The following is a 16,105-nucleotide window of genomic DNA, read 5'->3' as shown; positions in this document are numbered from 1 at the left end:
TTGAGAGTTTTATTAGTGATGATTCAGAAAATTTTAAGAGTTGAAGAAACAAGTAACTTTTTAAATATAATCTTTTTAGGAAAAAAATGCTCCCTAAGCTAGTACCATAAAAATCAGGTTATTGTAATTTTTACGTATTCATTTAACTTGTTTCATTTTATCTGGAAAGACATAATTTCATATTTTTGAAAGTGATAGGCTGATTTCAACTAGAGACAACCATGTGTAATGAAGATTCTTGAAGGTATTTTTAACTGATCATATTTCCATTCCAAATAAATACTATCTACCTGAAAAAAGAACCTCATTTCTAATCTCATTGTTGAACGTTGGCTGTAGGGAAAGAAAAGAAGTATAAAGCTTAGAGTCTCAGACATGAGGCTTTAAAGATTTTTTTTTTCAAATGGTGAATACAAGAATACAAATGTTTCAGGAAAGCAGTTCATGTTAACATTTTAAGATTTAATTAGTGCACAATTTCAACCATAAATACCAGTTAAAAACAATAAAACTGAAGTAACTATTCTATTGGTAGCATACTTGCAGTTTTTCTGCACACATGTGCAAACAGTACAGTACTGTGCTAGATGAGAATTTAATATAGTGTATTATTTAGCCTGCTGTATAACACACTATTATTAAACATTTAAAGAAACATGTAATTATTCGCATCAAAATTCACTTGCACTGTATTTGGTATTTAAAGGGAGAGGAAAAACCATTTGCCAGAGGAGGAGTTGAGTCCCAAGGTGGAGCTGTCTCTTGTGTTAAATGACACTGGCCTATTAAAGCGCTCTGATGGGGAAGGGCTTAAAGGCTGAGTCAAAAGCCAAGAAGTCTATTTACGCCTACCTCCCAGCCCTTGGCAATCTGACTAATAACAAACTGAACTAACAAGAAAGACTAGAAAGGGAGGAAAGAGAACATTGCTGCAGCTTGCATCTACAGCCTAAGAAAGCAAGAGTGATCAATCCCAGCTCTGTTACACATCTTGTTTATTTACTGCACTCGGCAGCTTGCAAATGGTTAACTATATGCAAAAAAAGTCAGCATAGCTGTGAAGTATGCCGTGAATTTTAATTGGGGAATAAAAGGACAACTGCTTCAGGATGATGTAGTATGCACTCTGCTTGAAATATTTTCAATGAAATGCTCAGCATTTTGTGTTTGACCAGAGGTTTTAACTTTATAAAGCGATGGGACTTGCCAAAAAGTGATATTTGAGAAGAAAGTACGTGGTGGTCGGTGTTTTCTTTTTTAATAAAGAAATTGAATTTACTTTGAACATCTCTTCCAGCTGTGCATTACAGATAACGTCAGGAAGTCTTTGCTTTACAGGTAAGATGAATGTTTCCAGGCTTTCCTTATACATATTTTTGCATTATCCCAAAGTGATTGAATTTCTGTTTGCCTCTTCAAAAAAAAATAACTTTGCATTAAAGGATATCCAGTTTCATTCTTGCTCACTGGCACAACTAATGCTGTAGCAGATGCCTGTTTTCTGTGAGCAGCAGACATTTAGTCCACAGCTGGCTGTAGAGAAGAACAAGTAAAATAATATGCTACTATTTCTTTTACAGCATGCAGTTTGTTATGGGAAACTGAATTATTTGTGCTTTTTGAAGGGAAGATTACTTCCAAACACCATTGTTGTATTTGAAATACAAGCACAATATGAAAAGATTCTTTGTATTTTGTATACCACTTTTATTTTTTCCTGACTTGAAAATATGTAAATAGAGATTTTTTTACCTCTTTAACACTGTATCAGATTGTCAATATAGAACCACTTTTCACATTTGTGTGTATTTCTGAAAAGACTAGAAACTGTTCCCTAGGACATTTTGAAGAGCATAAAATGCACATAAGATTTAAAAAAAATAACGAGAGGAGAGAGTCTCATCTGGAAGTTATTTACTCTTTTCTTAAGATACTGTGCCTGGTGAAATGCATAGTATTCTTTCTTGGTAATCTATGGAAAAGTAGTTTCAGTGTTTGTGGATGCTAATCCACAAGATGAAGACTTCCAACTTCAAGCTGCTTGATTCTAAGCATAGCCCTCAGAGCTGTTTAAAATCAAACTATTTCCCTATGGAAACATTCAGCCTGCTAACTTTCCCTTTATATAGAAAGGGACTCTATTGTTTGATGTCTTTGGTTGCCTTTTACCTTTCAGGAACTTCATACTATACATGTTTTCAATAAGACAATGTATTTTCATGGAGTGAAAGTTTGTTTTCAGGATTATTGATTGGATTCTGGGATGTATTATCTAATTGTGATTTTTAATTAGATTCAAAGTTCACATTCCATCCAGAAACATGAAAGCAATTATCATTTCCAAAAGTCGAATAGTTATAAGATGTGGTGTTTCTTTACCTTTCGATTTAGTCTATATAAATTTAAAGTGCAATATTTAAAAGAAGGGAATAAAATTAGATACCATTAGACTTCAAAGTATTTACCACACCACTGCTGTCATTTTAGAATTAGAATTTTTTTTTGTAATTGCTATGTCAGGTGCAGGTATTACATTTTTAAGGAGTTGGAATATGTGATATTGTTATTTTGAACTGTCATTTTTTATTTCCTGAATTAGAGATATCCTCAAATATTTTAATATAGTGAAGCTTGCTTTATAGTTCATTGTTTGCAACATTAAGCCTCATAATAAAGATCAACTGCTTAACTATGTGATGACATTCAGTGCCCTAAAACCTGGTTCAAGACCTCATTAGGGAGTCATTTGCTAGAAATTTATATGAGGCATTGTTTGTTCTAATAGCCTGAAATATGTGTTAAAGATCAATTTTTCTTCTTTATTTTTTATGATATTAACCTTATCCATAGTAGAAATTAAAAGTAGCAGTGAATATTCCACCTCTAGAAATTCAATATAAAGTGTGACTGAAGTGAAATTTGAATGGATGCCTTTAAGCATATATATCTGATACTACAAGGCTTATACAAACTGCCCTAGACAACATAGTTAAAACAAAATCTTTTATAAAGTTCAACTTTACTATATAGAGACATATTTTTTCTCAAAGTTTTTAAATAAATAATGGAATTAATAAGTATCTTAAGCCAAAATCAACGCAGGTTAAACACAGAGTTATTAGATGTTATATTGTGATATCCAGTTCAAAAACAAAACTAAAGGAAGTGTATAATGCATGCAAACATACATTCCTTCTAACGATCATCTTTGAATTCCCTACAGGTCTCTCTGCTTCTGGCTAATACCTACATATTTGTCTTTTATTGTAATCCTTCAGCCTTAGATTCATCTAGTTTGAGCTAAAAAATAAAAAAAGCCAGGGTCTTCTCAAGTATACATTTTTGTATCATATCAAAGTATCAATGGTCCATTTAGCCAGCACCCCTCATGTCTATTAAAATGCAGATTATTTGGTAGATTTGAAGACAATTGAGTTGACATTTTAAATTCTCCCTGACCTAAATTTTAGATTTTTATCACAATGCAAGTTAAAAGTAAAATAAACCTGCCAGTCATAATATTTGTAAAAAGTAAAAGAAAATGTGGACTCAGCAATGTATTTATATATTCAGAATAATAATATTTTGCCTTTTAGAGGAAAACCTATCATTTTGAAAATGTCAGATTCATCTCCTCCCTGCTCCTGGCCACTGAAGCCCATTGCTATTGCATTTTATCTTACAGAATCAGATCCATCACAGGACAACATGAAACTTTGGAGTCATCTCTTGTATTCATCTCTCCTTGCCTGTATATCGTCACAGTCCCAATCACCAATGTCCTCTGCCTCAGCCAGAGGTTCTTGTGACTCTCTTTGCAATTGTGAGGAAAAGGACAGCACGATGCTAATAAATTGTGAAGAGAAAGGTATCAAGAAGTTATCCCAAATAAGCGTGCCACCATCACGACCTTTCCACTTAAGTTTAGTAAATAATGGTTTGACAATGCTTCATACAAATGACTTTTCTGGGCTTACCAATGCTATCTCAATACACCTTGGATTTAACAATATTGCAGATATTGAGACTGGTGCATTTAATGGCCTTGGCCTTCTTAAGCAACTTCATATCAATCACAATTCTTTAGAAATTCTTAAAGAGGATACTTTCCATGGACTGGAAAATCTGGAATTCCTACAAGCAGATAACAATTTTATTACAGTGATTGAACCAAGTGCCTTTAGCAAGCTCAACAGACTTAAAGTGTTAATTTTAAATGACAATGCTATTGAGAGTCTTCCTCCAAACATATTTCGATTTGTTCCTTTAACCCATCTAGATCTTCGTGGAAATCAGTTGCAAACATTGCCTTATGTTGGTTTTTTAGAACACATTGGCAGAATATTGGATCTCCAGTTGGAGGACAATAAATGGGCCTGCAATTGTGACTTATTACAGCTAAAACTTTGGTTGGAAAACATGCCCCCTCAGTCTATAATTGGTGATATTGTGTGCAACAGCCCTCCATTTTTCAAAGGAAGCATACTGAGCCGGCTGAAAAAGGAATCAATTTGCTCCACTCCACCAGTGTTTGAAGAACACGAGGATCCTTCAGGATCATTACATCTGGCAGTAACATCTTCAATAAGTGATGGTGGCATGTCAACCAAGACCACGTCTCTTTTAAAACCACCCACCAAAGCACCAGGTTTAATACCTTATATTACAAAGCCATTCACTCAACTTCCAGGACTCTACTGTCCTATTCCTTGTAACTGCAAAGTACTCTCCCCATCAGGACTTCTAATACACTGTCAAGAGCGCAATATTGAAAGCTTATCAGATCTAAAACCTCCTCCGCAAAATCCTAGAAAGCTTATTCTCGCAGGGAATATTATTCATACCTTAATGAAGTCTGATCTAGTGGAATACTTCACTTTGGAAATGCTTCACTTGGGAAACAATCGCATTGAGGTTCTCGAAGAAGGATCGTTTGTGAATTTAACAAGATTACAAAAGCTCTATCTGAATGGTAACCATCTGACTAAATTAAGTGGAGGTATGTTCCTTGGTCTCCACAATCTTGAGTACTTATATCTTGAATACAATGGCGTTAAGGAAATATTACCTGGTAGCTTCAACCCAATGCCTAAACTTAAAGTCCTCTATTTAAACAACAACCTCCTGCAAGTTTTACCACCACATATTTTTTCAGGGGTTCCTCTTATGAGGGTAAACCTTAAAACAAACCAATTTACCCATCTACCTGTAAGTAATATCTTGGATGACCTTGATTTACTGACCCAGATTGACCTTGAGGACAACCCCTGGGATTGTTCCTGTGACCTGGTTGGATTGCAGCAATGGATACAAAAATTAAGTAAGAACACAGTGACAGATGAAATACTCTGCACCTCTCCAGAGCACCTAGACAAAAAGGAATTGAGAGCACTTAACAGTGAACTTCTTTGCCCAGGTTTGGTCAATAACCCATCCTTGCCAACTCAGACTAGTTACGTAATGGTCAATACTCCTACAGCCACAACTACAGCGGACACTATTTTTAAATCACTTACCGATGCTGTACCACTATCTGTTTTAATACTAGGACTGCTGATTGTATTCATAACTATCGTGTTCTGTGCTGCAGGGATAGTGGTTCTTGTTCTCCACCGTAGGAGAAGATACAAAAAGAAACAAGCTGATGAACAGATGAGAGACAACAGTCCTGTGCATCTCCAGTATAGCATGTACGGCCATAAAACAACTCACCACACTACTGAGAGACCCACAGCATCACTCTATGAGCAGCACATGGTGAGCCCTGTGGTTCACGTCTATAGAAGCCCATCCTTTGGCTCAAAGCATCTGGAAGAAGAAGAAGAAAGGAATGAGAAAGAGGGAAGTGACGCAAAACATCTCCAAAGAAGTCCCTTAGAACGAGAAAATCATTCCCCACTCACAGGATCAAATATGAAGTACAAAGTCACAGACAAATCCACTGAATTTTTATCCTTCCAGGATGCCAGTTCGTTATATAGGAACATTTTAGAGAGAGAAAGAGAACTTCAGCAACTGGGAATCACAGAATACCTAAGGAAAAACATTGCTCAACTTCAGCCTGATATGGAGGTACATTATCCAGGAGCCCATGAAGAGTTAAAGTTGATGGAGACATTAATGTACTCAAGGCCGAGGAAGGTATTAGTGGAACAGACTAAAAATGAGTATTTTGAGCTGAAAGCTAACTTACATGCTGAACCTGACTACTTAGAAGTCCTGGAGCAGCAAACATAGAGAGTTAGAAGGCTTTTGCAGAAATGCTGTGATTCTGTCTTAAGTCTAGACCTTGTAAATAAGTGCCTTATATGAGTGTATCATCAATCAGAACTTAAGCACAGCAGTAATCCTATGGGGAAAAAAGAATAAAAAGAAACTCAGGGATAACTGGGAGAAGCCATTGCATTGTCTTCAGGCAATTTTATCTATCCCCAATAAAATAAATCCTTGCACGTAAATCATTCAAGGATTATAGTAATATTTTCCCATATACATAAAGTGTTTCATAGAAGTCCTCTTGCACATCTAAAAGGGTTCAAAATTTAAGCAACCCTTATTTTCTTGAGTTATATTACCCATGGATTAAATAGAATTGGATTTTGTCATTTAAAAAGTATACCTATATATGTAATTATAATATGTAAGAAATATATTGTTTATAAAACCAGTATATATACCACAAAAATGTAAATTCTTAGATACACCTAGTTTTCTTGCAATAAAGGCAAAAGGAACTGGAACTTTAAAATTACAAATAGTAACAGTAAAGAAAAAATGGAAGGTTGAATTATATAGGCTATGAGTGGCTCAAGACTTTGAACCTTTGATGATTAAAAATGCCCCTGCTATGCTTTCTAAATTTAAAAATGGAAATGATTAACAGTTCAGGTGGAATGGATAAGAAAACTTTTTGGTTTTTCTGCACATTTTGTGTGGACAATCTTGTTAATGCTGCTGTGAATTAAGGTACGTCATTTGTGCTCAAAGTTTAATTCTTATTCTTGGGATATTTTAAAAATGCTACTGATATTCAACTGTAAATATGATTAGTGCATCTATTAAGTTTGGTTTCTTTCATAGCATTAATCCTTTGTAAATTTGAATACCACAGTAGAAATATGTTTCTTGTGGCAAGTAAGAATTTGCTGGTGTAAAACAAATAGGAAATATTATTTTATTTTTATTGATGTAAACTGGTAGTTGCCATAAATTAGTAGCAAAAGGAACATATAAAGGGTAAGTAGTTTAAGTTGCCTCAAGACTGGGACAACGTAGCTTTATTTTACAAGAAAGTATAGCTAGATTTTTATGAACTATTTATTCTGTACAGTTTTGTATATTTTTGGTTCACAAAGGTAATTATTCTTGGGTGCCTTTCAAGAAAATTAAAAATACTGCTCACTACAATAAAACTAAAATTAAAACCCTCTTTTTAAATGTGCTTTCTTCAGTTAGTCTAATCTGTAATTCAGTCAAGTCAGGATTAACGCATACACATGCACGCAGGCACACAAGCACAAACAAGCAAAAACAAGATTTCTGTTTGTCGTCACCCACACAGAAGCAGTTTCTTCACCATGTGCAAAAAGGCCATTAAGTGTCTCAATGTGATTGACGTGGAACCAAACTTTAAGTCTGACCCATGGTTTTCCCTTTCTGGCAAATCATTTTCCCACTCAATACAAATAGAAATTATTTTATTTTCTTCTTTCTGATTATAGAATCAATCATACAGCAGATTTTCACAAGGCAAAATGGATTTAAAATAATTTAGTTCTGTTTCCTGAACACCACTCAGATCCATGCACAGGGTTAGGAAGGAACATATTTCCTATGAGGAAGGATGTTTTTAATTTACTTTACACTATTTTAGTGATTCGTGAATGTTCTATTAAATGTGTTGGTCTTCAACACTCAACTTTCTGCACTACTAGCTAAATATACATTGTTTCTTTGATTTTGAATGAGAAGACTTCCCTGTTAAAAACAGTAGGAGCCTGTGTGGCACGGTATGAAGAACAGTTATGAGTTCATTATGACATCGTATCACTAAGTTTTTAAAAAATCATTGCATATATTAATATAAAGCAATAAAATATTATATATTAAAAGGTCCATTGAAAACCTAAATTTCTCCAGTAACTTTTAAGGTTGGAAAGGACAAAGATGGGAATTCTTTTTTAAATTAACACTTACTAAAAGGAAATCTGAGTGCATATGTAATGCTTATATGTTTATCCACTAAAAAATATTCAGCACAATAATGAGTAGTAAACCCTCCAAAGCATAAATTTAAATGTTACACTCGAAAGAAAAGAACAAATCAAGAGCAGAATTCATGTTATTGCTCAGTAGAGTATCTGCCAATATTTCCTGATCCTAATCAAGTGCATAGAGGTATTAGAGAGACTTAAGAAATCCCCATGCCTGCAGGATCATTGGAATGGATCCATGAATGCAGACAGAAACATGTCCTCAGGAACATTCTTCTCTTTTGAGTGATGGAAATATTTTTTTTAAATCTTCGTTCATTGTATACATTTCATTCTTCAACTTAAAATCAAAGACAGAACAAAGTTGCTTATGGAGTCATGTAAAAATATCCTTCAAATTAGGTTCAACCCCAATACTGAAATCCTATAAGAGTCTGGATATTACTTACAATGATGTAGGAATAGTTATGGTTTCCAAAGAGTAAGAGTAAGGGCTTAACTCTTTAATTCATGATGGAACTTTTCTTATGTAATTTGTTTCCCTACTACAAGTAGTTGAGAGTTGGGAACTCTAGTGATGGTCTTTACCTCTTAATGGGTCTTGTGACTGGTGATAATCACTCAGAATTTTGGTTATTTTACCTGTATTTCATATGTCTTCTCCCTCCCACTACAGAATAATTTTAATTATATTCCCTGTTTGATTATTTTCTTACAAGGCCAAGGTGGTCTCTTTCTGCAACTAATTGTCAGATTCAGAGTCCTAAATCCTAATTCTTCAGCCTTATTTACATTGTACCTGGGCATTCAAAAAAAATTAGACTTCTCATTAACCAAGGATTCTTTTTTTTAAAATTTAAACAGAAGTTACATTTTGTTCACTGCATATCAGGGAAAGCTCTGATTCATGTCTGAATCTTGAATGTTTGTAGTACTGTGATAGTAGTGTATAATCATACTGGATGAAACCCTTTCGATTCTGTCAATCTGTTAGACACAAATTGTATTAATGTGTATTTAACAAATTACTTTCACTAAATAACCATGAAAATACTTATTGGAAATTTATGAGTGTTCTTCAGATATCTTCCATTGATCTCCATACTGGGATGATAATTTTGCAATCTATATAAAAAAGGATTATATCAATAATGCTGATTCTCCCTCTTGAATCAATCTCATATCACAGAGGAAAGTTTTTCCTCGTTGCTCTAATAGTAAGTAAATGGAAGTAGCAGTATCATCTAAGCTGCTTTCATGCTTTGATTCAATTACTTTAAAATGCTTAAGCTTTAATCCAGGATTGACAAAAGTGATATGACTATCCCGTCATTAAAAAGAAAATTTTTTAATATACTGGTTTATATCTTTACATATATTGGGTTGGCCAAAAAGTTCATTTGGGTTTTCCCGTAAGATGTTACAGAAAAACCTAAACGAAATTTTTGGCAATACATACATAATTATATATATAAATATATATGACTACATATATATATTTTTTGGAGAACTACTAAAGATGAAATAGATAATGATAGATAGTCTCATATGTGTAATTTATTTGTATTATTTATTATTCGATGATAACTAATAGAGGTATAATCAAAGGTACTTTTAAAAGAAGAAGAATACTAATAACGCAGAATTGTTGGGCAATAATCTGGTTTTTTTTTAACACAATCAAACAAATATATATCTAAGGGAAGATCACAATATTTCTTGTATGTAAGACTTTCTACATAATAATCTTTGGAGGAGGCTGTTCTGTACATGAAAAGGGGTATCCATGTTCAGAAAATCCTGACTATTTAGAGAAGTTTGGATCTCCTGGTAATTGGGAAATGGTTTTACAATGAATTTGAGGTTTCGTCTCTATTTCTTTTCCCTGAACACTTTGTTGGTTCAAGCATGAATGGCTGCAGTTTTCTTCTTGAGAAGATGGAATATCATACAAGGACAATCTTTTACAATAGGAAAGGAGACAGTTACAAGGAGGAGTGGTCCTATATATCTGGGCAGCCAAATCAAGAATGATCTCTTTAATGAGGAGCACACATATGATTAAAAATACAATGTTTCTTTGTGATTTTTCAATTCCATACATCCTGAAATATAGATATTTGTCCAAATATTCCCTGAGACTTATAACTATAATAAATTATAGGATATAATAGTTGTTTATCATTGAATTATAAGATGATTATATTATTAAAATTATATTCTTTAACAACTTTTTGTCTTATATGGAAATAAACTCCATTATCTATTCTCTAGAACCCATCTAGTTTTTTAAAGTTGAATTTATATTTACTATACACACATCTATTCTATGTATGTGGAACATAGAGGAGACTGCCAGATGTAGAATCCTTTTCTAGCTGCTTTGAAAGTATAAACAATTAGACAAATACTCTTCTGTTAGTGAATGTCAACAGATTAGTGAATAAAGAATGGAAACAATTCAAAACAACAAACTGCACACACATACACAGAATCATTCATGTATTTCCAATTTAAATGATTTAAAATTGCACAATTTTTAAATAGAGAATTATTTCAGAAATGTGAAATATGGAAAGCAGAAGACCTGACCTTCCACAAATAATTATTGCCTCTTACATCTCTAAGCCTCTACCAGTGAGAAAATTGATTATCTGTAAATGGTAAGGTATTTTGAGTTGCCTGTGTAAATCTCCAGGCGTTTCATTGTCCTGTCATCATATTTGATGTTCTAAAGTTCTTGAACAGATGCTACACGCAAAATGAATCATTTTGTTGCCAAGATGAACATGTTCAATTTTAAATTCGTGGTGTTATCAGTGATGAAAGTATCATTAGTGAATGGATGTTAAATGTATTTCCATCCCTTTATTTGGTGTTATGAGCAGTCTAAAGATATATAAGTCCCCATTACTGTGTTTTCATGACTCATACTGTTATAAGTTAATATACTGATACATGGTAGAATAAGAAAAGGAACAATAAAGTTCAGAGGAGTCATGATTCTGGAAGAATAAGATCAGTTTAAGTGCTACATATGATTTCATAAATTAAGGCTTTCAGGGACATGTTTTGGGCCTATTCCTAGCATTCTGAAGTATTTTGGCTTAGAAATATATATCTGAAAACATTGTATTATGATGCAGGAAACACAATTCCAAGATAACAGCACATCATAAACTTCTAGAGTTTATTCTAATTTTCTCATTTTACAAATAAAGGAGTTTGCCTTACATTACACAGTTAGTAAGAGTAATAAGGCCAGAATTGGAATGCTTTCTTATTGTTGTTGTTTACTTTGTTTTGTTTCATTCTCAGGGCACTGGTCTTCACCAGACTGCCTGTCATGACAATGAATATTTACAGGCCATATAGAATCATAAAGAATGTATGTCTTACCCTTGCACATACTTTGCTTCTGTGTTTAGGTAGGACACTCAACTTCATGGAAGAAAAAATAGATGTTTGAGTAACTTTAGACATGGGTTATGTAATTCTAAATTATTCAAAATGGTATAAAAGCACATTTTAGATGCAGCTAGAAAAGTGCTGAATGAGTTAGTGAATTAGGACAACACACACATGTGGCAGACAGAAACTTACTATGCAGTTTTTTATAAATTCAGAATTACTATTTAATCAATATTCTTATATTTTCCAAACACAATTTTTTAAGAATGTAATTTCTGTCATATTTCTTAGAATCAAGCATAGACAAAAAATACAATGGGTATAGTTCTCATAATATTTCATTGATTTAAAACTTCACGTACACACAATATGTAATATAAGTGTTGTTAGAATTATGATACATATAGAGATTATGGTATCGGATATCGGTATTTTCACTATTCCATTTTCTAAGATCTCTGCCTGAAGTGACTACATCTACGTGGTAATGCTTGTAAGTTAAAATAAAGATAATTATTTCAATGAATTTATCATTGGAATACTAGAAAGACAGCTTTATAACATTAAGGATTATACTTTTCTTTTTTAGTAAAATTTTATTTTAGAGCAATTTTAGGTTCACAGCAAAATTGATCAGAAAATGCAGAGTTCCCATATATCTGCTGGTCCCACAAAAGCCAAGCCATCCCCAACGTAAACAATTTATACCAGAGTGGTACAGTTTTTATAATTGATTAATCTACATTAATACATTTTTATCACCCAAACTCATTGGTTTACATTAGGATTCACTGTAGATGCAGTACATTCTATAGGTTTTGACAAATGCATAGTGATATGTATTCACTATAATGGTATAATACTGCATATTTTCACTCCCCCATAAATCCACTGTGTGTTGTCTGTTCATCCCTCCCTGGCAACCACTGATCTTTTAACTGCTTCCAGAGTTTTGCCTTTTCCAGAATGTCATATAGTTGAAATCATACACTATGCAGACTTTTCATATGGACTTCTTTCACTTAGTAATAAGCATTTACTATTCTTTCATATGTTTTCGTGGCTTGATTCCTCATTTTGTTTTAGCGCTGAATAACACTCAATTGCCTGGATGTGTCACAGTTTACTTATCCGTTCACCTACTGAAGGATGTTATGGTTGTTTCCAAGTTTTGGAAATTTTGAATAAAAATGCTATAAACATCCGTTTGCAGGTTTTCATGAGGACATAAGTCTTTGACTCATTTGGGTAATACCAAAGAGCATAAATCTCAGATCATAAGATAAGAGTATGTGTAGCTTTGTAAGAAAACACCAAACTCTCTTCCAAAACGGCCAATTTGGAGTCCCTCCAGCAGCGAATGGGAATTCCTGTTGCTCCACAACCTCACCAGCATTTGGTGGTGTTAGTGTTCCAGATTTTAGGAATTCTAATAGCTCTGTAGTGGTATCTCATTGCTTTAATTTGCCTTTTCCTGATGTCATATGATTTGGACCATCTTTTCGTGTGCTGTTTTGCCATCTGTATATCTTCCTTGATGGGGTATCTGTTAAGCTCTTCAGCCCATTTTTAAAATAAGGTGATTTGTTTTGTTATTGTTGAATTTTAAGAGTTTTCTGTGTATTTTGGATAATGCATCTTTATCAGATGTCTTTTGTAAATATATTTCCTAGTCTGTGGCTTGTCTTCTAACTCTCTTGACAGTGTATGTCACAGAGCAGACATTTTTAATTTTAATGAAATCCAGCTTATCAATTATTTATTTTATGGATTATGCCTCTTGTGGTATCTATAAGGTCATTACCATATTCAAGGTCACCTAGATTTTCTCCCATGTTATTTTCTAAGAGGTTTTTGGTTTTGTGCATTATATTTAGGTCCATGATCCATTTCCATTTTGAGTGAATTTCCATGAAAGACGTAAGGTTTGAAATCAGATTCTTTTTTTTTTTTTGGCATGTGAATGCCCATTTGTTGAAATAACAATACGTTGGGTTTTTAAAATCATATGCAATTTAAAATGGATTGTTTCATTATTTACAATATAATTTATTTTAGTCTCTATATTTTTATTTATTTAAAAAATTTTTATTGGAGTATAGGTGATTTACAATGTTGTATTAGTTTCTGCTGTATAGCAAAGTAAATGAGTTATACATATACATATATCACTCTTTTTTAGATTCTTTTCTCATATAGGCCATTACAGAGTATTGAGTAGAGTCCCTTGTGCTATACAGTAGATCCTTATTGGTTAACTATTTTATATATAGTAGTGTGTATGTGTCAATCCTAAACTCCCAGTATATACCCCCACTGTATCCTACCCCCTGGTAACCATAACTTGTTTTCTACATCTGTAGTCTCTATACTTAATCCTTGAGTGCCATTAACACTACATATTATGTCTGACAAGGCATAACATATAAGAGAGAAAAATGTCAAGTTATAAAGATTAGTATCATTGGGCCTGAATTTCCTGAAGCCACAGTGTTGAATGTGAATGTAAAACAGTGAGCTTAGCAGGACTCTTCTTAGCAGTGTCCTTTATAAGGTTTGTATTATACCCAGGAGTTTTTTAGTACAATTCTGTACCTTTTTGTTTCAGCTGGAGTCATATGGCAAATATGTTTCTTTATGATTCATCTTTTATATATATTCGGATGGAAACCAGGCAAAATATTCACAATTTGGAAGGAATATGAGAAATATATGAGAGTAATATGAGAAAAAATGTCACTCCTCAGGAATGCTACATTTAGTGAATTAGGAAAGTATTTGCTCTCCACTAGAAAGAGTACCTGCACTATTGATGCTTAAGAGCTGTGTGCCATTGCTGCATATAATACCCAAAAGCCTGGAAATAACTGATCTCTAAATCACAGAAAATTACTTTCTTCCCAGCTCTCATATTGAGTTACATAATCATAGGAAAAGAATCCATCAAAATAGGAATGTAATGATTCATAGTGCCAGCATTGGGTAAAAATGTTAGTCTCAGCACTTCTAGGGAAGACATTAAAAAATGAAGCAGCTAGCAATAATGTACATGCATATATGTGTTAATGTATAAAGACATGTAAAATAATCTCAAAATAAATTTTCAAAATTATATTTATGCAGTTCACAGGTCCAAAAACATTGCCAGTGATGCCTAAATGATTCAAGATGAGGTAATGTCCAAATCCATATCACATTATATATCCGGATGTGATTAGACTTCAGTTTTACTACAGGGTCATAGTTCACCAAACAATTTCCTGTTGCCTTTGTCAAAGTTAATACTGCCTTTTCTGTATTGCTACTACCCTTCTCTGAAAAATTCCAGATTAAAGGGGTACATTATATCTGAGTTTCTTTAGCTGATTTTTCTTCCCTCTGCAATACATTTTTTTTAAACCCTAGAGGAATAGAATTCTAAAGGAAAATAATTACAAATGACCTTGACCTTTTCACTTGAAAATTAACTTCTCTGATAATCAGTCCTCTTGCTTTGGACTTCAGTAAAATAATAATGCAATGACACTTAATTGTGTAATTAGTATTAAATTCAAATGAAAGATGAATTGATCTAGGACTAGTGTTTCATCCTGGGATATTTATTCCTTTCAAAAGCACATTTTTGTTACCCTTTTCTCTAGTGTATGAGTCACACATAGCTACAGCAATAAAACTTCAAATAGAATTTTTAAAAAAGCATTTAACTGTTGTAGCTCTCAAAAATTGTTGATGACTCAACCTTTTGTGACTCAATTACAAGAAGAGAGGTTATTAACTGATATGTGAAGATATGTGAGGATCTTATTTGTAGATCTTGTTTAGAGAACAATTATTGTTTAGAAAGATTAAATGAATATAATGCAGCATTTTGGCTGGGAAGACATATATGTATGTAATTCACAGAGGTGGCAGATTCTGAATGATACTTCATTTGTCAGTCATTGTGACTATGCTAATTAAAGAGAGAAATTTTTAAAAATCTAAAATAAAAAGCAAAAGAACAATAAAGTTTATAGTTTAAATTACACAGAAAGTTTCAGGAAAAATGATAATGAGAGTCAGAATTACCTACAATCAATCCTATGAAATTTTATGATTTTTTCATTATTATTATTTGCAGCCAGACTTTAATTCACTGGATGTTTAAATTGTGGTAATAAAAGGAGTCTCACAAATTGATCGCAAGTGATCTGCAGAATAAAGGAATTTCCGATCTTTCATTATTTTTATGAGAAATATTGTTGGATTAAGTGAATCTATTCCCTCAAACTTAATTTTAGTTCATAGCATCAATTTTATAAACAAAGACAAAATCTTAGCTGCTAATAAAATTGTCATTGACTGTTTTATGTTTGATCTCTTATCCAGAGTTGAACATGCTATACAGATAAAAGGAGGTTGGCAAGAAAGAAAGTATAAACATACAGATAATTAGCCTGTGAAGACTTTCAAATGAATCATCCTTTTTCTAAATAGTTTTG

The 16,105-nt window shown here is 33.0% G+C and overlaps 1 protein-coding gene across 1 annotated transcript; it reads left to right on the top strand.

Annotated features, from left to right (window-relative positions):
- The first annotated feature begins 912 nt into the window (after window positions 1–912).
- On the top strand, window positions 913–7,429 carry SLITRK6 (SLIT and NTRK like family member 6). Its single transcript, XM_019921163.3, has 2 exons — window positions 913–1,338; window positions 3,686–7,429. The coding sequence occupies exon 2, from the start codon at window positions 3,709–3,711 to the stop codon at window positions 6,235–6,237; it is 2,529 nt and encodes an 842-aa protein (XP_019776722.2). The 5' UTR covers window positions 913–1,338; window positions 3,686–3,708; the 3' UTR covers window positions 6,238–7,429.
- Window positions 7,430–16,105: the final 8,676 nt, after the last annotated feature.

The sequence above is a fragment of the Tursiops truncatus genome, chromosome 18 (genome assembly GCF_011762595.2).
Source record: "Tursiops truncatus isolate mTurTru1 chromosome 18, mTurTru1.mat.Y, whole genome shotgun sequence".
Taxonomy (NCBI): domain Eukaryota; kingdom Metazoa; phylum Chordata; class Mammalia; order Artiodactyla; family Delphinidae; genus Tursiops; species Tursiops truncatus.
The sequence above is the reverse complement of the archived record's forward strand: the minus strand, read 5'-3'. Positions and strand labels throughout refer to the sequence as shown.